Here is a 25,130-nt window from a genome sequence, read left to right on the forward strand (position 1 = left end):
TAAACAGGCACTCCACGTGATTCTAAGGCACTCCAAGGAGTGAGAGGTCGCGTATTAAAGGGCTTTAAGAAGTCTTTTAATTAGACTTGCCCTTTAGCACGACCCTTTGGCTGTAAACTGTAGAATCAACTAGAAGTGGGGAAAGATAACCAAGGTACCTAACACCATCGCTCCGCCCAGCGCGGGGAGCGCCGCCCAGATGGCCTGCGCGCTTCTGCGCCCCCTACCGGCCTTCAGCAACCTCGTCGTGGACCGGCCGGAGCGGCCGACTGCGACTGCGCGCTCCGAAGCTCGCCGGGACCTTCTGGGGTGCTTGCCAACGAGCCGGCCTGGACCGGAAGCGGAAGTGAGGTCGAGTTCGCCTCACGCGCTTCTCCAACCGGAGCCACCCCCAACGCTGTGGGTCGGGTCGATTTGAGGAAGTGTCGAAAGCGGAAGTAGCTGAGAGGTGGGGGAGTTATTTGGAGAGAATCGAGTTATCTTATCGCTCGGTGGGTTCGCGCCGCCCCAGCCTGAGTGTCAGGTAAAGCGCGTTCGTGAGACCTCGCCAGCCCTGCTGACGCGGCTTGAGCCGGCTCCCGACCCCGAACCTTAGCCTGAGGGGTTTGGTACCCGGTGCTCCGATTCTTACCTGGGGTCCCGGTGGAGGTCCAGGGAGTCACTTGTCCGTCTCTTGGAGTGAGGCCCCGTCCGGCTTCCCGGGGTCCCCGTAGACCCTCGCCATGGGCAACACGAGCAGCGAGCGCGCTGCGCTGGACCGGCAGGGCGGCCACAAGACGCCCCGAAGGGACAGCTCGGGGGGCTCCAAGGATGGGGACAGGCCCAAGATCCTGATGGACAGCCCCGAGGACGCTGACCTCTTCCACTCCGAGGAAATCAAGGTAATGGGGGTGGGGGAATCTGATTCCCCTTGACTGATGTTGAAATCTACTTAGGTCCCCGCCCCGCCCCCATCCCCTCTAATCATCGGAAGTGGGAGAGCCCCGTTAGCAGCTCAGGAACCTGAGTCTCATTACCGATATACGAAAGTCACCCTGGGGGGGAGGAGGAAGTCACTTCGTGGAACATCATTAAGGAAAAGGCAGCTCTGAGACAGTTTCAAATTCTTAATTAAGATCGTGGCACTAGCAGTAATTGAGCTACAGTCTCTGCTTTTCTCTTAAGTGTAATTAATTTCACAGCTCCGAGAAATCGTCCATCATCTTTATGCAGACTGGAGCTTTTTGTAAATAGTTTTGCAGTTTATTTTCAGTTTTGGAGCTAAACCACAACACCCGTAAGGTGAACGTAGAGTCGAACAGCTGACTGCAGCTGCCAGAGGTCTTTAGTTCAGCGGAAAACTTATTGTGGTTCACCCTTTAGAGCAGGCGCAGAAAAGTAATTTGACTTTTGGAGGTCAGCGAGTAAGTGAAACATCAGTCTGAGGAGGCAGCCAGTTGCTACTCAGCTTCTCTCTCGTGTTGTTTATATATGAGCTAATATTTTAAACAGGCCAAAGTAAACATTTTTGCAGGCCGGATTTGGGTGTCCTACTGCAGTCTGCTTTAGCTCATAAACTCTGAAGACAATTCTTGATTCCTGCTTCAGCCACTTTCCTGCTAACCACCTGATGTGGTCTGTTTCTAGAGGCAGAGCCCAGTCCAGGAATACTTAGTGATTTTGACAGCTGATATGTATGTGGTATATCCTAAAGAAATGAGGAACTCAATCCTTAAAGGACAGTGCAACAAAGTAGGTTTAGGGAAGGTGACAACTCCCCCCCGCCCCGGTCCAGCACGTTCTGTTAGTATCTAGTTGCCTGTTAATCATCACTGTCCATTAGGCTAATTGCCTGGCAGCTCATCCCAGCGGTACTCATTTTTCCTCAGATGTTAGGCTGGGTGATCACAGTATTATCTTATATTCTCACCTGGATCTTGGCTTTGAGGCTATGAAGAGTTTGCTTTTATTTGGCCCTCCAGCCTGTGATTTCAACTTGCTTTCTGAATCTTTTGCATTCCCGAAGCTGTGTGCAAAGTGAACTTTGGAATCCTGTTTTTCCGATGATTTGACATCTCTTCCCCCAGAAGTAATTTGGGCCCAAGGGCGGCTGTTTAAAACACCTTAAGAATCAAACTGCTTTCCTTAAGAAGTCTTTGTTCTTCTGCTGTTTCAAAACTCTTACAAGAAATGTGTAACATACAGGTGATCTGCAGAGAATGATTTTAAATATTTCCCATTATCATTTCCACAGAAGTTACTGAAATGTAGCAGACACACTGGATTGAATGCCCGGATACAAAAAAAAAAAAAAAAAAGTCATGGATTCTTTTAACTACACTCGTTCTCCATTTTGGCTGTGGCCAGTGATGCAAGTTAACACACCCTTAGTGGAAAGTGATCTTAGTTTGTTATTCTTTAGTCTGTAGATGTTGTTAAAGCTCAAAGGATGTGGCTATCTTTTAAATGAGCTCAGGTCAGTATCTGAAATGAAGGTGCTAGAAGCCTGCTCCAGACCTTTTAAGAGTCTATCACAGCCTAAAACTCCTGCTCTTTGGCTTCTGACCAGGAAGAATGTAAGAGCTCCAAAACCTCATAAATTTCACCCAGTCAGACGTGTTTATTTCTCTCCTCCCGGAATATCTGCTTTATACAATGCTGCCCACACAAGAAGTTACTGTTTTCTATAATGAGGGTCAATCTTTGTGTTACCTTTTTCTCCCTGGTGCCTGGACAGCACTCAGTGAATAGCTTTTCCCTTCCTCGGCAGCTGGATTTTCCCGTTTTGCAGTTGACGGCTCTGGAATTGCCCCTAATACATTTTCATGTACTTCAAGTCTTGCTTAATTAAGGGAGGAAAGTGACATTTATTAAGCTAGCCTCGAATTCATCGCTGTCTTCTTCTAAGTGAGTTTTGTAACTTCTAGTATTTTTATGTAGACCTCTTAAATAACAGCAGTAACAATAGCTGATAGTTGTGAAGCACCTACGCTGGGTCTAGCACTTTGCAGAGCATTTTACCTGGACTGTCTCACTCAGCCTTCACAGCAACCTTAAGAAACAGTTTTATTGTCTCCATTTTGCAAGTGGGGAAACTGAGGCACAGCTAGTGAGTTAAGGAGCTGGAATATGAACCCAGGGTAGTGGCAGAATGAATTGTCAGTATTAGGGTAACTGTCTCTTGTGGGGAGCTCACTAATGGCTTCCTGTTCCTGAGTGGACTGCTCTGTCTCTAGGCTCCGGAGAAGGAGGAGTACCTGGCCTGGCAGCACGACCTGGAAGTGAACGACAAGTCTCCAGCCCAGGCTCGGCCAACTGTGTTTCGGTGGACGGGGGGCGGAAAGGAGGTTTACTTATCTGGCTCCTTCAACAATTGGAGTAAACTTCCCCTCACAAGAAGGTAATCGCCTGGGTGTGTTCACGCATTTGCCTTAACCGAGGGATACTCTGGTTTCTGAATGATTCCTGTGGGTGAATAGAAGAGCATGTTTTTATAAAGTAGATGCTGAATGGAAAAATAGCCGTGCTTAATAATTCACAGGGTTCAAATCTCACACCCAAAGAGTCGCTAGGTTTAGAGCACACTTAGAAGAAAACGTCACTCGGTTACAGGTATTTCCATTTCACGGACACCTTTCAGTTCACATGTTCTAGCTATGTGTCTCTTCAGGCAGGACTTTTTCAGAAAGAGAGAACTGTCTTCCTGGCACAGTGGACAGAGCGGGATTTGAGTCCTTGTTGGCTGAGCTGAGCCTCAGTGCTCCTCTCCGTGAGAAGGGAACATTGGACCAGACAATCTCTGAGCTTCCTTCTAACTTGGACTCCATGTGTATCACTTTTATTTGAAAGGTACATGTAGGCACCATTAGCATGACTATAGTCAAACCCTTTCTTAGGAACCCTAGCGTGGACTTCTGTCTCAAATTGTCAGTGGAAAAGCATCTTCAATACTAAGTCCTCTTGAAACAAAGGAAGAAATCGTGCCCTGCTGGGCTGGGCCTGCTTTTTGATACGGAGCCACCTGCTTTTCCAGGGACCCAGTTGGTGTAGAAGGGAGCCACTCAGCCCAGTTACAAGTCACGCTACTCGCGGGGACAAAACACTCAAATGCGAGAGGTTTCCTGGAACCGTTGTTTTTAGTAGCTATACGAGCGTCTTTAGGGAACTGTTTGTGCATCCTGTGAAATTGATCCCCTGTCCTGCGCTAGGAAAACTAACAAAGGGTAAAACTCAGCAGGTGGCTTGCTATGTATCTTGTGCCGCCCTCCTCCTTGGCATCCAGGCTGCCAGGTGTTATTTTGCACACAAGGTGAGGGCAAATGCCTCTTTGTTGACCTTTTGATGGTGGGAATGTGGATTCCTGGTATTTTGAGCAAGGCAAATTTTCCAGGAAGCCTCTTACGATGCTCCTTCCTGGTAGCTTTTCTAGAATTGAGATCATTATACTGAATTGTTTAAATGGGTTAAAAATGTTTATTTCTCCTGCAGCTGAACTCTTGATTTTACGTGGAAGCTTTGTTTTGTTCCGTGGCTGGTTTTGCGAGTCAGCTAAGAGGGCAGCCCACCCTGCTGACATCCTCTGTTTCCTTTCTTCTTGCAGCCACAATAACTTTGTAGCCATCCTGGATCTGCCCGAAGGAGAGCATCAGTACAAGTTCTTTGTGGATGGTCAGTGGACACACGACCCTTCCGAGGTACTCTTCCTCCCGCCCTTGGTCCTCTGGCTGCCCGCCCAATCCAAACCAATAGCCTTCCCTTAGAGACAGTTGCCAGGTCCCCTTGTCCTGCTGGTTGAAGTCCCCATGTGTGGCCGAGCTAGATAGCAGTGCTCCTTGTTAACCTGTTGGCATCCTTGACTGAGATGAGCAGGTGGGAGATGAGCCCTTCCAGCCAGGGATGCTAAATCCTCTAAAGAACACCTCCAGAGACCTTCCACGTTATGATTTCTGCCTGTCTGTCTCTTCCCAGCCAATAGTAACCAGCCAGCTTGGCACAGTTAACAACATCATTCAAGTGAAGAAAACTGACTTTGAAGTATTTGATGCTTTAATGGTGGATTCCCAAAAGTGCTCCGATGTGTCTGGTATGAACAGTTATCTTATACCACGTGCGTGCAGGTGGGGGCTTCTCCACATGCGCTCATTTCTCTCGCCTCTCACTCTTGCGCGGGAGCCACCCAATCCGTGGGCGTCCATAGCTCCACAAAGAGCTACAAAACTGATTCCTAACTCTGTCAGGTCAGTTGCTGAGACCTAGCTCGTCAGGAGCTGTGAGTCACTTTTTTGGTCGTCTCCGGGATTCCATAGGTCTGCTTGGCCACAGAGAGCAGACACTGGAAACCGAACTAGAGCTTATCTCATGCCAGGGCAGGCCTAGGAGGCCCCAGAGAGTTGCACTGGGACAGTGTGGGGCCAGCACTGGGGAAGCTAGCCTGCTCCCAGCCCGCTCGGGGCGCCTGGAGGGTTTCAGCCTGACCGGTGATAAACTGACCCCTCAGTGACTCCGGCCATCATTTCTGTGCTCCATTAGCACCTCGTCAGAATCCCTTCAAGGGAGAAAGAGGCTCAGCACAGAACAGGCTACACAGCACAGCCTGCTCGGTACTGTCCTAGTAAAACTTTCCCATCTTCCAAAAATCACCCGATCATCGAGCTTTGAAAAAATTGCTCTCCACCCAAACCCACAGGAAGAAACTGCTTGGAAACAATACGTACAACGCAGGGAGAAGGGTGTGTTGGCATCTACAGTGTCAGCATCAGCTGTACTGCCCCTTCTTACAAGGCCTTAAACTGTTCCAGGATCCCTGTGGGAGGCAGTGAAAAGACTCCCTGGGATTGTGCCTGGCCATCTGAGAAAACGGGTTCAGTGCAGTTTACAGGATGACTCTTCATTGTCACCTGCCTGGGCCTGGAGGCTCTGCCCCTAGGATCTCTTGTTCTTTATCAGCTCAGAACTCACCCTGGCAGGTGAACCACATGGCTGACAAGTCAGGTTATTGAGCAGGAATTGGAAATCCAAAAATAGCATTCTCTGCTCTGGATAGCTAACTGATCTTTTAGAGGAGTCATTTCTTTCTTATTCAGATAGGTGGGAATTGGGCGCTAGGGGAAACGCCCAGATATCCCTTACTTGCTGATAAGTGAAATTTTAGGCCACATCCCAAAGCTTTTAATCAAGGTTCTGCTGTAGAGATTGCCTGGGGAAAGGAAACTGACCCCTCACTGCTGGTAAACCAGCTTCAGGCTCTCTCACACTCAGACCCTCCCTTTCTCAAAACACATATTTATTCCTAATGGCTCAGTTTTCTGCACTGAATGCCTTTCTCAGTTTCCTGCTGTGATAGGGCTGGGTCGTGTGAAGGGAGCCTGTCCCCTAGAAAGTGATGTGAAAGGAATTGGTGGAGCCAGGCCATCTCAACTTCACATGGACAGCACGAGTCTCAGGCGGCCAGACACATCCCAGGTGTCCTTTGGATCTCAGCTCAGTCCCTGACAGCTGGCCAGACGTCACTAAGTGAGCAGCTTCTGAGCTTACGAAACACTGCACTTCTAGAAGCTTCTTAACATCTGTATAATGGAGATACTCAAGCATGAGTTTAAAAGGAACCTGAGAACAGTGGAGGCAGAGAGCCTTTAGAGATCGGGTCTTCAACTTCGTGTTGTTTTAGTTTTGAAATGCGCCGGTGCCTCTATAAACAGGCTGCTCTATCTTGGGTTTTATTCTGGCTTTAGCAGTCCTAACGTGGGCCTGGCCGCATAAGCCTCACTGGAAGCCTTGCACGTCTCTGCGGCACTTGCCGGCCTGGCCTGGGTGAGGAGGAAGCGCTAAGTGGCTGTCGGGGCGGGTCACTGTGAACAGCTTCCTGTGACTGTCCCAGACTCACTTCTCTGCCACGACTGCTGTCTGCCACCAGGGCGGCTGAGTTCACTGCTGAATTTTATGCCTGTCACCCAGATTCCAGAAGCGTTTTCTCATTGCCTCTGCTCTTCACCCTTGGGGCCAGTATATCTTTCAAGAGAATATAAATCTGTGCTGAGGGAACAAGAGATGGAAACGAAATGTCGCCATGTATTAAGTGAGACAATTCCCACAACTCCTAGTTTTCCAAGTAAATGTCCTGTCACCATCTCCGAACAGAGCTGTCCAGTTCCCCTCCAGGACCCTACCATCAGGAGCCTTACGTCTGGAAACCAGAGGAGCGGTTTAAAGCACCACCCATCCTCCCGCCACATCTTCTCCAGGTCATCCTGAACAAGGACACAGGGATTTCCGTGAGTATCCAGACACCTGCCCACACTGTCCTCCGTGGTCATGTTCAGCTGCTCCCTTCTGTCCACCTCTTGCAAAGCAGCAGGTGAAGATGTTCGGTGTCGCCCGTCAGCGTTAACTGCCGGGGTGCACCTGTGACGTGCGAACGGGCTACGCGCAAAATGTTCCCGGAGTGGGCACCACCTCCCTATCCACAGAGCCTTTCTGAGCGCTTCTCCTCGTGTGCTTCTCCCACCTCAGCCTGAGCCCCGTTCATTTTACCTTTCATGACAAAATATATAACCACCTCTTCTCAGTGAGCTGCGTGATGGAATTCCTCCTCTAGCCCCCCAAATTTTAGAATCTAATTTTTTTGTTTGGCCACACTCAGCATGCAGGATCTTAGTTCCCTGACCAGGGATTGAACCCCCGTCCCCTGCAGTGGAACCGTGGAGTCTTTAACCACTGGACCACCAGGGAAGTCCCGGAATCTAGTTTTAATCACCAAATTGCTTCAGAAACATCCGTGCTCCTGGGTCAAAATTTATAGAGCATCTGGGTGACACACATTGCCTCTGGGAAATTGATATTATTCGTAAAAAGAAGTGTGCCTCCTGCTGAATCCTGAAGAGCATCCCGTCATTCCCTGCGTTTAGTTTTCCATCCCGGTTGCCCCGGCTCTGGACTGTACAGCACAGCCATAATTCTTGGGAATCTGGGTGTTCTTCAGCTTTGTCTGAGCCGCCACCTAAAAGGCACATGCTTAAAGGCTCATAAGGTAGCTGTGCTGCCGTGGGAGCCACACAGAGGTGGGTGCACGTGAGCTAAGCGGGGGAGCTGGAGGCACACACGTGGGCGTCCCCTACAGCGGGTATGGTGTGTCCCCCGGGGACTTGCTGTTCTTGGGGCAGCAGGTCCACCCCCCCCCATCCCCACCTACGGAGAGTGTCCGCAAGCACACACCTGACAGCTGAGCCAGCTTTTATTGGATGCTTTTTCTGTTTTGAATTAGCATTTATAAAGTGGGGGAGTGCACACTGGGGAAAAAAAAAAACCCTGGATTTCTTGCTTCTCTTAAAAAGTACAAAGGTATGGCAACACTGCCGGGTCTGTATGAGCCCTTATGGAGTAACAGTGCCTCCCCCCTCCCCAGTCATCCGGGGCATTCTTCAGCTCCCCGTCTGAGTCTCAGAGACATGAGTTTGCAACCCACAGCTCAGGAGCGTTGAACGTAGATCGTTTCTTCTTGCTTTTTCTAAAAGTGCCTTCACTGCATGGCTTTCTTCCTGCCCCTCCTCCAAAGAGAGGACAGAGCCACGGCCCACGCTCTAGAGACCAAGACGAAGCCTGACCAGAGACGCACCCCAGTGCGCCCAGCAGGCACCCCGAGAGCTCCCCTTAGTTGGAGCACCAGGCACGACCCCTCACCTCCCCTGTCATCGTGGACAAGCCCTTTCACTGCCTGACTTAGGGAGAAAGGGCCTGAGAGCCTGCCTCCTTTCCTTTGAAATCCAGTGTCGTGAAACACAGGGAAGGATCTCCTTGATTTCCAGATCTTAAGTGCACACGTCTGCTCTTGCCCCCCCCGCAGTGTGATCCAGCTTTGCTCCCTGAGCCCAACCACGTCATGCTGAACCACCTCTATGCGCTTTCCATCAAGGTAAGGATGTGTTTCTCACTGTTGGAGCCGTTTCTCCAAGCGTGCTCTGAGGCCCCCGGCCACGGAGCCACCCGTAGTATCGATCCTCACGTAGAGGGCGGCTCCCGGGACCTGACCCGACCCACAGGCTCCGCTCCCAAAGGCGGGCCCAGGGCCCTGCTGTTGCTCAGCCCTCCCGAGGACTCTCGCGCTCCCCAGACGTTGAGCCTCCTGACTTAGCCCTGCTTTTGACCATTTCCGCCCTCTTCCTCAGGACGGAGTGATGGTGCTCAGCGCGACCCACCGGTACAAGAAAAAATACGTCACCACCTTGTTGTACAAGCCCATATGAAGAGCAGAGCCAGCCGTGGGCCCCGGGAGCGGCGTGCACCACCAGGCTCCGCGCGTGCCTGCTTTCCGCTCGGCGGGGTGGACTGTCAATTTCCCACCTCACCCTCTCTATGAGACATTCATACCCGCCCTACTCCTACTTGAAGCTTTGTTGCAGACACAGCAGCTGCTGAAGCGTCTCAGGCTGTAACAGTCCCCTTCGCCCCCCGCGGCTGTGAGCCCCGGGGCTCAGAGGCTGAGGGTGGAGGAGGGGGAGCAGATGGTCTGCAGCCCCCGCGCCGCAGTGCGGAGGACGCTGCGGGTCTAAATTTACACCCTCTGCACTGAGCCTGGAGACTTCTCTTAAGCCAAAAATGAACACTAGCCACTTTGCTAGTGGAAATCTGGGAGGCAGGTGCCAAGGCCGCACAGAATCTCTCATCACATGTGTGTTTGTCTTGACCTGTCCCTGCCGGGGCCTGGCCGTGGACCTCCCGGCGAGTACGGTGTTGGTCCTGCCTGTCCTCTGAATTCAAAGCAATAGATCGTCTTCCATTCCCTGCTCCGGGGAGGCGTAATTTCTATAGAAATTAGAACCTATCTGATTTCCAGATGAAGTTTTACAATTGTTTCTTACACTGATGTGCATTAAGTATTTTTTTTTTAACCAGAGGTGACTGACTATACAGCCTTAGGGCAATTTTTAAATCACCCCACTAGACGATAGATGACGTGAACTGTGCTCAGCAATAATCTGTTCTCAGAGCAGACTTGGAAAACCACGGCCGGATTTCTCTGTTAAGCTGGAAGGTCCTGTGGACTGACCACTGCTAGCTGGACGGTTGTCCAGCTTTTTATTCGAATAGCAATGAGGTGACAGTGTTACCATGAAAATTTTGGAGTGGCGCCCTCGCCTAGCCTGTGCCACCTTGCTTGGGACCTCTTGTCCCAACTCAGCAAAGAAGGCTGTAGCAATTGCTGTTGCTTATTCTGAAAGGAAATTAGGACTTGGAAGGAATTAGAACTTGCGCAGCCTTCTGAATCTGTGTCAGGAAGAAATCCTTTAGACCAAAGCAAACCTCTCCACATGGCTCAGTTTCCAGGGAGATGCGGAGACGTGCGCATTAGCAAGATCCTGTCCCCAGGTCGGCAGAAGCTGTCGTCCTGCCCCGTGTTCCTGCTGGGAGACAGAGGAACAGGATCCCTGATGTTCAGTATTTATTTGGTGACCCTAAGTCCGGGATACCCTTTTTTGTTAACCGTTTTCAAAACACTGAATTACCGTCACCTTGATGTACAGGTTTCAATAAAGCTTTGTAAAGATAACAGACATGCACTTGGAGGAAGCTTTGATTTCGTGCAGTGGTTTGGAGAAGAGCCTGGAGCTCTCCCCAGGGTATATAAGCAGTGCTTTTCAATCTTTTTCCTGCCGTGGCATACATTGAAAATGGTACCATCCTTGTGGCACTCTGGGGTGAGTGGGCAGGGCAGCTCGGCTGGCTCCAGGCCTGGGCACCTTTCCCTGACCCACCTCTCCTGCACACAGATTAGAAAGCTGTGCAGTTGAGCCCCTTGGCAGCGCTCAGTCATGGCGGGGAGCTGAGGAGAGGCGGCAGTGAAGGCCTCCAGCTTGTGCAGGTGGGCAGCGTCCCCAGGCAGCGGTCTTGCTGTTTCTTGCTCGTTGACAAGCGCCACAGGGGAGCCTGGGATCAAGACACCCACATAGAAGACCCCCAGGTGTTCTGGAGTCTGCTGTTCTCACCAGCGAGAAGGGTCTCTGTCCCTCCTACCAAAAACATGGAAGGTTACAGTGTCCTTTTAATAAACTTTCTCTAGCCAGGCATCAGGAAATGTAAATTTAGGAGAAAAGGGAACCCCTAGGGTCATCTGATCCACATGAGGTGAAGTGTAGCTTAGAAAGCTTTCCTAGCTGGGTAATTAGCTGTCTCACCCTGAAAACCCAGGTGATGTGGGCGGTATTATTTAAGTAGACTAAGGAAATATGCAAAAATCCTCTTTCCAAAACTGAATAAAAAAAATTTTTTTTTAGTTACTGAAGTATAGTTGGTTTTACAATATTGTGTTAGTTTCAGGTCTACAGCATAGTGCTTCAGTATTTTTATAGATTGTATTTCATTACAGGTTATAAAATACAGGGTATGATTCCCTGTACTATGCAGCACATCCCTGTTGCTTATCTATTGTGTGTGTAGTAGTTGTTAATCCTGTGCCCCTCATTTGCCCCTTCCCTCCCTTTCCCCTTTGGTAACTGTAATTTTGTTTTCTGTGTCTCTGAGTCCATTTCTATTTTGTGTAGACATCCATTTGTATTATTTTTAGATTCTACATATGAGTGATAGCATGTAGTACTTATTTCACTAAGCATGATATTCTCTCCAGGTCCATCCACGTTGCTGCAAATGGCAATATTTCATTGTATGTGTGTGTATATCTTAAGTCAGTTGTCTGTTGATGGACACTTGGGTTGCTTTCATGTCTTGGCTACTGTAAGTAGTGCTGCTGTGAACATTGGGTGCACGTATCTTTTCAAATTGGTGTTTTTGGTTTTTTCTGGATATATACCCAGGAGTGGAATTGCTGGATCATGCAGTAGTTCTATTTTTAGGTTGTGTTTTTTGGTTTTTGGTTTTTTTTAGGAGCCTCCATACTGTTTTCCATATTTGCTGCACCAGTCTACATTCCCACCAACAGTGTAGGTTTCCCTTTACCCTATACACTCTCTCCAGCATTTGTTATTCGTAGACTTTTTGATGATAGCCAGTTTGGACTTGCATTTCTCTGATAATTAGTGATGTTGAGCATCTTTGCATGTGTCATCTTTGAAAAAAATGTCTATTCAAGTCTAATGCCTATTTTTTGGGGGGGGTTTGGTTTCTTTGATATTGGGTTGTACCAATTGTTTGTGTATTTTGGAAATTAACCCCTTGTTGGTTGCATCATTTGCAACTATTTTCTCCCATTCTGTAGGTTGTCTTTTCATTTTGTTGATGGTTTCCTTTGCTGGGCAAAAAGCTAAGTTTGATGAGGTCCCATTTGTTTATTTTTGCTTTTATTTCTTGGGAGACTGATCAAAGGAAGCATTGCTGTGATTTATGTCAAAGTATGTTTCGCCTATGTTCTCTTCTAGGAGTTTTATGGTGTTGTGTCCTACATTTGGGTCTTTAAATCATTTTGAGTTTATTTTTGTGGATCAAATATTTTTGATGTACAATTGAAAATACATAGCTGAGCTCAAAAGTATGAAAGGGGTATATCGAGGCACCAGAGCTGACGAAACCGTGGCTGTGTGGGTGAGCGGTGAGCGTAGCCCCTGGCCCCATGGTGGGGACTTGAGGGGGTGGGGGCAGGACCCAGCCGTGGGCCTCCAGGACCAGGATTTGACACCCACACCTGGATAGGAAGCCCGCTGCACGAGTTGGCCCAGGAAAGCACTGCCTTTTCAGGAAGAGGGATTGGAGCACCTGGCTGCTGGCCTGAGTCAGGGCTCAGGGGGAGCCATCGGCCCCAGGCTGCAGGGGAAACATCACGTTGGAAAATCCACTCACAAAGTTCAGAAAAAGCCAAGCTGAAAATCCAGTGTGAAAACTAATTTGGAGCCAGTAAACCGAGTAAAAGTCCTCTGCTGCCCTGGGGCCACGGGGGCCTCCCAGGGGAGTAACTGCTAGGGCAGGGGAAGGTAGGCAAAACCACAGAACACCGGGATGTGGGTGTCGGACTTCTCCACGGCTGTTTGTGCGTCTAAAAGACTTCATTTTTTTTTTAAAAAGCAACACAAAAGGAAGTCCCCCCCCCAGCCCAGAAGACTGCTCACAGACCCAGGTGAACGTCTTTGACCCGAGAAGTTAGAAGTAGTGGAGATTATCTCATGAATCTGGAACAGGAGAGAGACCCTGCTTTGTCCAAATCACAGGCAGAAAGCCACACTGAGGTTCCTGGGACTCAGGTAAATGCTTTCTCTGTCATGGATGAGGCCTGGTTACATGGTTGGTTAAAGCCTAACTCAAATTGCTTTTGAATGAAGATACATCTTCTCCTCGGAAATGTATGTACAAATGAATTTATGGAGCCAAAGGTAAGGTCTTTATACTACTAAAGTATTAAATGGGATTGCAGGGTAAATAGAACCTTATGTCAACATTGAAACCAAAGATCAAAGGACCCAGGCAAGGTCTTTTCCTTCTCTCTGGCTCCACTTAAGGGTGCAGATGGTTGCCCCCAGACCAGGTCGGAGCCTGGCTTCCTGTTGGAGTTGGCCGTTCCCCCACCATCCCTTCTCCTGGAGTGCGGACACTGGCTGCAGGTTAGGGGTGTCATCCAGTTCAGTTCCTGACTAGCTGTGTGACCTTGGGCAAATCACATGCCCTCTCTTAGCCCGATTTCCTTTCCTGAAAAATGGAAGGGGTTGGACTAGCACTAGATGATCCCTGGGGCTCCTTTCATTTCACGTTGGGAGCCACAAAGCCTTTATACCAGGAATGCGATATGGCCACAAACAGTAAGTCAAGGGCCAGAAAAGGAAAAAGTGCCAGCACTGTAAGCTCAATTAGGAACCCTCCAAGATGCCAAAGGCTAAAATGGAAAACCCAGAATATCAAAGTGATACCATGCATGGCTGAAGCCAGAGACGAAAGAAACCATTTTAGAGAAAAGCAAAATTTCATTTTGTTTCGCTCAGTGCCTCCTAGATAAGCATGATTTCATTTCTGAGCATGAACTCAGTTCTCCTGAAACATGACCTTCCACCAGTGTTTACAAACAGCTCGAGTGAACTGACCCACGTCTCTGGACCACTCAACCCTCCATCCAGCTTTTTAAGCACCTCACTTGATCAGCAAATTAGTGGAGAAAAGAAGTTAGAGCCTTCTGCCCTGGAATGCCAATTACAACTGTCTTCAGGAGAAAACGGAAGCTATGAATGTACATACCAGTCATCCCAGCTGATTGTAAAAACATCCACGAGGGCCCTCCTAGGAGTCATCACTGCTGTGAGTCAGACCCTTGTAGAACCAGTGCCCTGTCTCTGGGATCAGCCACTGAGCTCAGCTCCCACAACTGCTTTGTCTCCTTTTGTCCTAAAGGCAACCAGAGGGTCTGAGCCTGGGTGAGGAGGCCAGATGTCGCTACCCACCGGGAGTGAATTCACCCATTTCATCTGCAAGACTCAACAGCAAGTGAGAACAAGAGACAGCTCCAATTGTTGTGTACCCTGGATCAACTGTATTTTTCCTTTTTGTGGTTCTCCGAAAGCACAGGCTGAGTTGTGTATAGCAGTCATTTCAGAGTTCTTTTCTCTACCTCTAACAACCCCTCCAGGGCAAACAGGAGTTCTATTAATCATTGACAGACCTGAGAGAGCCAAGCCGTCACTGTGTTTCCAGATTTCCACTGCCCTGCCCTCCCAGCTTCAGAAGATAAAAGCCTCAATGTCCGACTAGGCAAGTGATGAAACATTTTCTCACGTAAACACTGTGCCTAGAGCCACAGTCTCCAGGGTTTAGACATCATGAGCAGTATTTAACCTGCCAAGAAAGAAATCTGCCTAGAACAGGCCAAGCTTCCTCAATCTTAGCACTACTGCCGTTTTGGGCCTCATAACTTCCTGTGGAATGTGGGCGTGCGGGCCGCCCTGTGGCCGGTGGGATGTTTAGCAGCATCCCTGGCCTCTGCCCACGAGCTGCCAATAGTACCCCCAGCTGTGACAACCAAAAATGTCTCCAGATACTTTTCAGTGTCCTCAAGGGAAGGGAGCAAAGTCACCCCGAGTTTAGAACCACTGGACCAGGCCAATTTAAATGGTGTATTATGAAACCAAAAGCTTGGTCGGTCCCACTCCTGTGGGCCTAAGCAGTAGTGCTTTAGACTTTGCATGTATGTTTTCTAAAGCAAATCACATTCAAGAGGCCCAATTCTGAAGACAAGCTAGCTGGTCAGTGCTATTAAACACATCATCTCTTTTTGGCCTAAATCTCGGAATCCTAAAGTTTCATTGTTATGCAATTTGCTTTGCAAGCAGTTTAGTCTTGTGAAAATTAAGTTGTAAGAGCAGAAAATGTGACATCTAATTTTGTGCTTAAGAAGCAGGAATAGCAGAATGGACAGCTGGGCCTCAGTTGATGGTGTGGCTGAGTAATTTGGTGGTTGTTTCTTTGAGGTCCTTGCTTAGGGTGCAGAGAACCTTTCTGGCACATTCCTTTTGGAACCAAACCATGTTTGCTTATGCTTCTGAAGCGTTATATGGCTGCCAGGAATCCTCAGGACAAGAACTGAAATGGTTGTTTGGTATTCAATGGACTTTTTCTAATTTTATAAGGAAAGAAAGGTTCCAACGTTTTACTTGTTCATCTTCCGAATTATTTTTATTCTTAGAGGTGAGAGATTTATATCCCCAGCAGTAAAATAGAAAGGAGGAACAGAATAGCATTGCAAGTACGATTCCTGTCACAGGGCAAGGCAAGTTGGCTACAACCCAGCAAGTCAGAATTTGACTGCGGTCAGATTACTTCGTTGGAAAGTAAAAATTGAAGACTGGAAGCAACAGGAACCATGAGAAAATTACTATTTGCGAAAACCAGTGTTTGTCTGGCTCAACAAAGTTTATACCAACAAACGAAAGCATCTTAGAAAAATTTACCTTGCAGACTATAAAAATTCATCCAGTTAAAGTATTTACATTTTAAATTACCATGATCCAAATTCCTCCCTCTGAGGAAATCTACATCATTAAATCCCCATGGCTTTATCCTAATGGAATTGAGGGGTGACCTGGTTTTTTTGTGTGTGTGGTTTTGTTTTGTTTTTGATTAACTGCATTATAGGAGGGCTGGGTAATCCGTTCTCTAGTAATCCTTTCAAAGTGGCCTGACTGCCTTAAGGAGCTTTCCGGCTCTGCAGTCTTATAAAGTGACCTTAATATTAATAGCCAGTTCATGGTTCACTGGAAGCAATGCCCAAACCTCAACGTCGCACTTCTAGAAGCGAACGTCACCGGCCTCTTGATCCCAGGACAGACAGCATCTTGCTCTAACGCGCGTGTAGCTCTCCACCCCCACCTCCAGGAAGGAGAAGCCTCCCCAGAAAGGAAGCACACTCCCATACCACACTCACCAGCTCAGGCTGACAGTGGCGATACTCTGGATTTTTACGGGCTCTCAAGAAAAGAAGAGGTCTTGCACTAAAGCAAACGTTTTAGATCATTGCTTTATTGGACTGTTTGTTCAAGAGAGTTCATTCCTCTCAGGGTGGATCTTGAACTGCTTCTTGTGATCTTTTCCTCGTTCTGAATAAAAAAGGTAATGAAGAAAAAGCCTGTACTTTTGGAGACCTAGAATCTTATTTATGCTAATAAGCTTTTGACTGCAATTTCGTGTTAACAATATTTCCTGCTGGCATCTCGGTGGTCACACGGAGCTCCCCACCCTCCAGTGAAGATGGCTGTCCACAACTACCACCGTTGAAACCAAAAGTAAGAGTTGAAAAATGCACCTTTTACAATAAAAAAGTAGAAACCAATTCAATTTCCTTTTTTGTTTGTTTTTTACGAATATAAAGTTTCTTGTAAATATGTACAGTCTTTGAGCTAGTTCTATAGCAGGAAGCATTTCACAAATGAGACACACGATATACACTTTGAGGGCTAAGAGGCCCCTTTCTCATGGAGATCCTAAATGAGATGCCAAGACTGAAACACGAGTTTCCATTGACCTCTCCAAATACTTGTGGACCAAGAGACACAAAACCTCAGCAAACGTTCAGTCAGATCCGCCTTGGAGAAGGGAGGGGATGCAGTGTGACCCCAGAGACGAAGCAACGCACAGAACACTACAGCATGACACTGGCCAAGGATGCGACAACATGGAGGAAGGGCCGTGGGCGTTTCAAACAAGAAAGCACTTCGGTTAAGAGACGAGCAGGAAGGAGCCAGGACTCGGGCCAGGTTGCAATCTGGGAAGTGAGCTGAACCATGGACACGGGTTGAAACGCGGTCGTGTTCACCGGCTGCGGTGGGAATAGGTCTACCTGTCAGCTTACCTAGGATGTGCCTTGGTGGTCTGAGGTGTGGAGAAGCGAGAGAGGCCTGGTGGGAGATTAAAGGCAGAAGTAAGGCCGCTAGGTAGCTTGCCAACTGCAAAGCCTCTAGTTGGTTCTTTCCCAGTTGCCAGGAACCGCACCCTACCAGAGGGGGAGAGAAGCGGGGCGAGCCGCACGGCACCTAAGGAGGGCCTCCCCGCCCGGCCAGGGTGGGCGAGCTGAGCTGCGGCTCCTGCTCGAACTTCCTGGTCTTAGTCTAGCCCTAGGGAGAGGCTTGTTTGGGAAGTCACAGTTTTCGTGGGGTAGAACCTGCTGGATTGTATGTGAACAGAGTCGTCCGCGAGGGAGTCGGCAGGGAGGCGTGGAAGGGTGAGGTGTGGTTTGCTGAAATCCTTCTCTGGTCGTAAGGCTTGAGCGTTTGGTTTTCACTTGTTCAGTGCTACAGACTGCAGCTTGTGGCCGGTGAGTTGGCAAGTCCCAGAGGGTCTGGGTTCGACAGGAGCTATGGGATGGAACTAGTGCATCGGCAGAGCAACCCGAGGGGGGCAGCCAGGTCGGGGGGCAGCGCATGCAGTGAACCGCCATGCAGGACTCCCGGGGGTCGCGTCCCACCCCGGGGAGCAGGGGACAGCACACCGTCACAGATGAGAGGGGAGTACCCCCGGTCCCCGCCCGGACCCAGAGACCCATCGGTGCCGGGCTCAGAACAAGTCTATTGCATGCTTTCCTGGCCACAGCTACGTGGAAAGCGGGGACAGCAGGCCGGGGGGCGATGCTGAGGGGCGGGGAGGGAAAGCGCCTCGAGGTCCCTTGGCCCCAAGTCACTGCCTCCGAGCCGAGGCCCGATGACCTCCGTACATTCTCAGCTGGTGGGAGGGGAAGTCGTCAAGGCCATCAAAGGCAATGAGAACGGTAAACATTTGGCTAAGATGTCACCCTGGGTAAGAGCCATCTGTGAGGGTGGGCTGGAACGGGAATGGACCTAGATGAGCACAGGAAGTTAGCCAACGGCAGGGCTCTTCTTCGATACATTTCAGTAGCAAAGACCTGATGGTGTGACCTAGCTACAAATACTACAACAGGAAACACAGTGCTATTCAAATCTATTAAGAAGTCTGTTGTCTTTAAAAAAAAAAAAAAAAGAAAAGAAAAGAAACAGGAAAACAAAAACCCAACCAACCCTGGGATCTTAAAGTAGCTGTTCATTAAGATTCTAACCATGTTGTAGTTGTATTTGGCCCCGGTTGGTTTCCTGTGATGAACTGGTACAGGCTAGAGCTAGGTACAAAAGTTTCTGAATGCTTTGAAAGAGTAACAAAGTGCAAAGAGGGTGACTGCAGGAAGGTGCCGGCAGCTCCCAGGGCCTCCAGCACCCCGCCCCTCCTGGCTGCAGGGCGTCCGTGCTGAGGTGGGTCTGGGTCCAGCTGCGCCGCGGGCTGGCTGAGCAGATGGGCACTGGGTTCCCCTTCAGCAGCGTTCCATTAGTGTATTTGATGTCTTCCTGCAGATCAAGATGAGGAGTTGGTTTTTCTGGCTGAGATTTATACTGAAGACTGGTCCCAGACCTAGGAGCAGAAGGAGGAGGGGGGCGTTTAGCCATCAAAGGCCAGAAATCACTGTGCTCACTTTGTAAACAGGAAGCCCGACCTGGGAGTGTGCAGCAGCACCTGGCCTCTCCCTTCCGGGCTACCAGTGAGTGACATGCAGAGCCACCCCTCAGAGCTTGCAAAACTCCCTGAAAAGTCCCCAGTGCTATGTAAGTACCTCTGTTACACATACCATGTCATCCATAAATCAGAGGAGGTATGGAAGAACATTTAAATGGACTTTCCTCCTCTCTCTAGTGGCAGGGGTGCCAACAGAGAACTGCAGATGCCGGCCTGCCAAGGAGGCGCCTCCCCCTGGGGGCCCCTAGTCTCCAGCACATCCCTCCATCTCCTCAGTTGCTAACCTAAAAGTTATACAGGTAATAGATACACACACGATTTTAAAGTTTCAAAAGGTTCATCGTTCTTCTAGAAGACAACAACTGTTACCAGTTTCGGTGGAGCCTTCCAGAGAAGTTCTTGATGTACGTGTCTTTGTATATATGTTTGGAAAAAGTACGGCATGGAACCTTTTGAATAGCGCGCCATCACCTGTGTTTAAGAATGGTGACTACACAGCCATACTTGCTTGTATACACTGAGTACCTCCAGAAACTGCGAACACTGGTTGCCTCCGGGAAGGGAACACTATACCCCGGATTGCTGCAGTCTGAGGTACACACATGATCCATCTGCACAGGAATCCCCTTCTTAAGACATTCTCTCCTGACCTCCTAAGTCCCACACAACCCCCTTCCCTACACCAGTGGCCCCTCGGGGCTGAGGAGGGTGCCTCCCTCACCTTGTTGACCTGGGACAAGGGGGTCCTCACGGCTCCCACGGGCAGCCGGCCCCGGCTGCTGTCCTCAAACAGCCTCCCGGGGGAGCGCTCCCTGCGCGTGCTGAGCATCCGGCCGGGGGACTTCTCCCGCTCCAGGGGGCGGCCCGGAGACTTGTCCCTGCGCAGCTCCGTCCGCCCCTCACGGTAGCGGTGGGGTGTGCTTGGCTCTCGCGGGTGGCTGGGGCCTTCGGGGGGCGCCGGGCTGGAGGCCACGCGCTTGGTGATGTGCTCGTTGTAGGTCGGCGGGCCTCGCTTGTTGGGGCTGTGGCAACAGGAGAGGAAGGTGGGGGGCTGAGCCGTCACACCCCAGCGGGGCAGCTTCCTCCTTCCCTGAGCCACGCCCGTGCCACCGCCTCACCACGGGTTATTAGAAAAGGATCCCCCTGGAGTTCTTCAAGCTTTCTGTGTGTTATATCTCGATAGTGAGGACAGGGAAAGAAGGCAGAGGTCACAGCAAAGGAAAATCAAGCTTCAGCGCCGGCTTCCTGCTGCACTCCTGGAGCGCGCCGGGCGCTGTGCTAACCTCTTCAGGTACGTTACCGCGCCAGATCATCCTGGCAGCTCTACAGGCTAGGAGCAGGCGTGAGCCTCATCGTACAGACAAGAAACAGGAGCCACAGAGAGGCCGGGTGTCCACGTCCAGTACAGGGCAGTCTGACGTCGTAATCCCCCTACTATACCCCCCTGACCTAGTATCTTCCAGAGCCTAGAGAGCACAGGAGGGAGTCTTCCTGTAGGAGTTATGCCTCTACTCATCACTCCGCTGCCACATCTGTCCTGCTCCTTTGTTGGGTCACCTCTCCTTCCAGGTGGCTTTTCAAGAGTCTGGCATCCAGTGCCAGAGGTGTAGGGATCAGGCCTGATAGGAGACTGCGCAGCGCAGACAAAGACAGTCGCGCTGGTTCAAAAAGTATCTGAACAATTGAAAGCACTGGGGCCCTAACCCCCTCTCTCAAGAAGCAAGACCCAGAAACACAGCCTTCGGAGTCAGTTCCTTCCCAACCCCCATGAACAGAAAAGGTACTCGGGCCCCCGTCCCCTGAGCATAATTAGTGCTGGGAAAAGGCAGCCTACTTAAAATGGGAACACCATTTCATCGAGAATGTTGCTTGAAGACATATTTTGATTGATTGGGGCTTTTATCTTGGAAAAATAAAAGTAGAAATCAGGAAAAGATATTTTGTCCTCGATATTTTTAAAATCTAAATTACAATTGCAATTACATGCTAAGAATGAACCAAGTATGAATCACCTACTGATTGATTTTGCTCTAATTTTCTCAACAAAATTGTATGCTAACATGCTGGGTGACATCCTTCACCAGCGATGCTGGATTTTTTGCAGTGAAATCATAAAGTAATTTCTTAATTATTTGAGACTGTCACTGCTTTTCCCAAAGGCCTCTCCTAATCCTTGATATTTAAATCCTTCCCCTTTGGAAGGGACCAAAGTTGTTGACTTTTTTTTTTTTTTTAATTATTGGTCTAACTATAGGGAACAAAAGTCAATGCCCTTAATGGAACGCAACTGAGCGGCAAAGACACTGACCCAGTGAGGAAGGGGACACTCTCCAGAGCAAGTCTGAGAGCCAAAGCCAGACAGATGCTTGTTTTTTACTGTTTTATTGGCGCATGGCCACGCCCACCTGGTTTTTGTGGTCCAGCAAGAAAACTGAGCAATTGAGACGGACCACAGGGCCAGCAAATGTGAACATATTTACTATCTGGACCTTCATAATTCCTTCTTTGCAGTGAAACAGATTGCTGGACAGAGCAGAAATAACTGTCTTAAGTGGTCAGTCCATTATAAAGAATTTCATATTCTCTTGCTCCCCTATGCAGCTCAAAATGTGGAACGTCCAACAACCAATGCTCAGAAAGCCAGAATGTTCTTGTGTTGTGTGTGAAGCAGTACATCCTGAAATCAAGGTTCAGATTCATCTCGTCATATGGCTTTGTGATACAGAAGACAAAAAAATAAATCTCAAGTGAGAGTGCTCACTGCCCAGAGGAAGAAAAGTGGTTCAAGGAAGCCCATTCGAGAAGTAGGCTTAGATTAATGGGATGAAGGGAAACACTCCTCATTCGAGGCTAAGCTGGCCATCTTCCATCTCCATATCCGTTAATCACCGATGATCTACCATGTCAATTTTATGTTTCTTGCAAAGAGTTACATTTCCTGCTGTGCTCAACAGACCAGGGCAGTGCAGCCTGCAGTGAATCACATTCTACCACGCTGGCCTTCTACAGTCTAGACCTGCCCAAAGCAGACAGCAACAAAAAAGATGGTCTTATTAGCGAAGAGACAACTAAAGACTAACTGCTAGTTTTCCAGACATGGCTGGCAGCAGCAGGAAAACAGCATTATTTCTGCCCCTTGTTCACAGGAACTGGAACCATTTTCCACCACCATATCAGTAACTCCTTACAGAGACACCACATCATCTCAAAAGGAAGGTGCCAGGCCATCTAACTAGTGAGGCAGTGGAGGAAAAAAATCTAATTACAATATTTGTGTTTGTTCTTGGCATGACTTGAACACCTAAATAAAGTCTAGACATTGTCAGGAGAGGACGTCAGCCCTCTGAGCAGTCACTCCTGAGGCAGGGTCAAGCCAGAAAAGTGAGCAGCAGCTGGTTATTTAGCAGTTGTGGTTTTCCAGCACATTCCTGGCATTAAAATCACGCGGACCAAACACTTCTATTTCAACAAAAGAAACAGACACTATTCATTAGGACTTATTTCCAACATGAAATTGACAACTCTCTTTTCCAAGGTGGTTAGAGGTGGTTCCTCCACCAAACTGTGAGTCCCTTGAGAATAAAAACCGTGTTGTCTTCATCTGTGTAGCCCCAGGCTCTGTGTCTGGCACACGGTAGGGGGTCCACATAACTGTTTACAGGGTAGACATGTGGGGTTTGTAAACCAGTCCACAAAATTAAAACCCTAGGTCAATTAAATGTTCCCCTGCATTAAATAAGCTCATCTCCCTTGTGGACCAAGATCGTAAAATTACACATCTCAAACCTACAGGTGAATCTGGCTCCTAGCCCTGGGTGTCAAGACAAAACCAGTCCCACCACCACACACCGCTGGTGGGATAACTAAAGGGTACGGCCCCTAGGAAGGAAAATTCAACATCGTCTACTGAAGTTACCAATACCCATCAACTTCTTTTCTAGGAACTCATCCTCCAGATAAGATTCCTCCACATGCAAAATGAATGTACAATGTCATTTACTACAGCAGCAGAATGGAACCAACCCAAACATCCATTGATAGAGGAGCAGTTAAATAAGGTATAGTCATGTGAAGGAACGCGATGCGGGCTTAAAAAGAATGAAGATATACTGATGGGGAGCAATCTCCAAGATACAGAAGAGTGTGCACGGTGTGTTATCACCTGTATTAAGAAAAAGGGGAAGAGCACTTCTGGAATGGCAGAGTAAGGACTCCCAAAAAACATTTTTCTCCATAAAAACAACAAGAACACTGGCAGAACTGTCAAAATCAACTTTTCGGAACTCTGGAGGTCAAAGTCTTGCAACAATTCAAAGAGTGTTTATGCAAGAAAAACAGCTGAATCTCAGCAACATTCACCACCCCTCTCTGCCCAGATCTGCAGTAGTTTTGAAACCACAGCAGCTGTGAAAACCAGCAGCCTGGTAACCACTGGAGGGAGCACATCAGGACGGCACCTCCCCAAAGCCCTGCCTCAGAAAACTGTCCCCTATCTGACCTACCTGGCTCCTCTGTGGAAAAGGGCATCCTCAGGGCTTGTTTTTCATTGACCTGATTCAGGCCTCGTTCAAGAGAAATGCTCTATCTCTAGATGATTATCAAAAGACAATCAATGGCGATTGTTTAACAGGGCAAATGCCTGAGGCAGTGAGACCAGCTGTGGAGAACAAGAGGCTGGCCAGAACACTCAAGTGGAAGTCCTGCATATTCCTAGGGATCTCTAAGGCCACACACACAGGTAAGCCTGTACACATACCCAGGAAAAAACCTAAGAGGGCCTCAGTCTCTCAGTAACAGCTGACTGTGAGTGCTGGTGTACCCCAAAACACACACACACGAACACACAGTCGCTCAGCAAAGGGTGGGTTCAGTGCGTTTAAGGAAATCTCTTCCTAGTCATTTAGCTGACCACTGCCTTCAAGGGCTGCACGTAATAAAGGACACAGACTGCAGAATCAGTCCAGGACAGTCACTGACAGCAGCACCACCACACCCAGGGAGGGGAGGGGGATCTGATTTTCAGAGCTGCCACGCTGTGTTATTTGAAATGTTCCGTTTTAAGCACCAAAAAGTTTACAAGACGTTCAAAGAAAGAGTAAATAAAGTGTAGCCCATACTCAAGGCCTCATTTCCTCTGGGAAATCCTCACTGGGGACCCTCCTCTGAGCCCCCACAGTGCCTTAAACCACCCCAGTCCCAGCCTTATTCCTCTAGGCTGTGCTGTGATCACCTGACTGCAGGTCTGCGCCTCCTCAGGGAGGGGGACGCCCCTGGTGGTTCACAACTCCGTCAGCCTCCGCAAGCGCAGCCAGCACAGCAGGCTGCGTTCCAAACACAGCCACTGACAACACCCACCAGAGCAAGGCCAGACATTTCCTTCTGCCTTTTACAAGGGGGCATTAAAAAATCTTCCTGATGCTTATAAAGGACTATCATTTCAGTGCCATAGATCACAAAGAAATGAGTGGCTTGAGCTTTGAAGATTGGGAAACTTTCAACCAGTTTAGCAAGACTTCCTTCTGCTTCGCAGGAAAGCACTTGGCCCCCTGTGATGAGGAAGAGGAGAGGTGTGGTACCTGCGGGAGGTGGACGGGCCCCGGTGGTGGTCAGTGCCGGTCTCCTTCACGAGGTTTCCTTTGCAGCAAATGACCCTTAATTTATCCTGATATGAGGACGCCAGGTAAATCGCTCCCGAGGAAATTGCAGGGCCCAGGTAGCGTGGGTTTGGGATTTCCAAATACGCTCGGGCAGGGGTCCTGTGGAGTTCCAGAAGAGTTTGCATGGCCGGTTACCTCCACTGCTGGGCGGGATAGGAGGAAACGCCAGCCCCAACACCAACTGCTGGACTTTCCAAGTCTGGAGAGCAATGCTTACCCCAGAGACGAGCGGGCCTGGATCTCAATGACTTCGAGTGAGTTGAAGTGGGTCACAAACAGATAGGGTTCTCTGTAGGCTGCGTGGCCACCATGGAGCAAGAGCGTGGGGCAAAGAAGGGTTAAAAGACAGAAAATCAAAACCTGGCCGCAATGCAGCCTTGGACACAGCAATCCTACCTGAGGAATTTATCCTACACACACACGCACATGCCTACAAGGTGAGGCATGTTCAAGTTTATCCACTGCCATGTTGTTAGAGCAGATGGGAACCGGCTCAAGGGTGCATCATGGGGGACCAGTTCTAAAAGTCATAAAGCACATCTGTGGAATTCTGTACAGGCG

General features: G+C 49.1%; 2 protein-coding genes across 10 annotated transcripts in view; one reads left to right on the forward strand and one right to left on the reverse strand.

Annotated features, from left to right (window-relative positions):
• Positions 1 to 390: 390 nt before the first annotated feature.
• Positions 391 to 11,961, forward strand: PRKAB1 (protein kinase AMP-activated non-catalytic subunit beta 1). Its single transcript, XM_057746185.1, has 7 exons — positions 391 to 881; positions 3,216 to 3,379; positions 4,580 to 4,673; positions 4,948 to 5,062; positions 7,117 to 7,250; positions 8,819 to 8,887; positions 9,141 to 11,961. Exons 1-7 carry the CDS (start codon positions 723 to 725, stop codon positions 9,216 to 9,218), a joined length of 813 nt encoding a protein of 270 aa, XP_057602168.1. The 5' UTR covers positions 391 to 722; the 3' UTR covers positions 9,219 to 11,961.
• Positions 11,962 to 16,404: 4,443 nt separating this feature from the next.
• Positions 16,405 to 25,130, reverse strand: part of CIT (citron rho-interacting serine/threonine kinase) — a 167,163-nt gene continuing 158,437 nt past the window's right edge. For all 9 annotated transcript variants that reach the window (XM_057746195.1, XM_057746194.1, XM_057746192.1 and 6 more), the window contains 4 exons: positions 24,787 to 24,865; positions 24,489 to 24,668; positions 19,634 to 19,934; positions 16,405 to 18,810 (listed from right to left, as the gene is read on the reverse strand). In XM_057746195.1, coding sequence (XP_057602178.1) covers positions 18,787 to 18,810; positions 19,634 to 19,934; positions 24,489 to 24,668; positions 24,787 to 24,865 — 584 coding nt within the window. In that variant the 3' untranslated portion in view covers positions 16,405 to 18,786. The remainder of the gene's footprint in view (positions 18,811 to 19,633; positions 19,935 to 24,488; positions 24,669 to 24,786; positions 24,866 to 25,130) is intronic.

This window comes from Hippopotamus amphibius, chromosome 8 (assembly GCF_030028045.1).
Source record: "Hippopotamus amphibius kiboko isolate mHipAmp2 chromosome 8, mHipAmp2.hap2, whole genome shotgun sequence".
NCBI lineage: Eukaryota > Metazoa > Chordata > Mammalia > Artiodactyla > Hippopotamidae > Hippopotamus > Hippopotamus amphibius.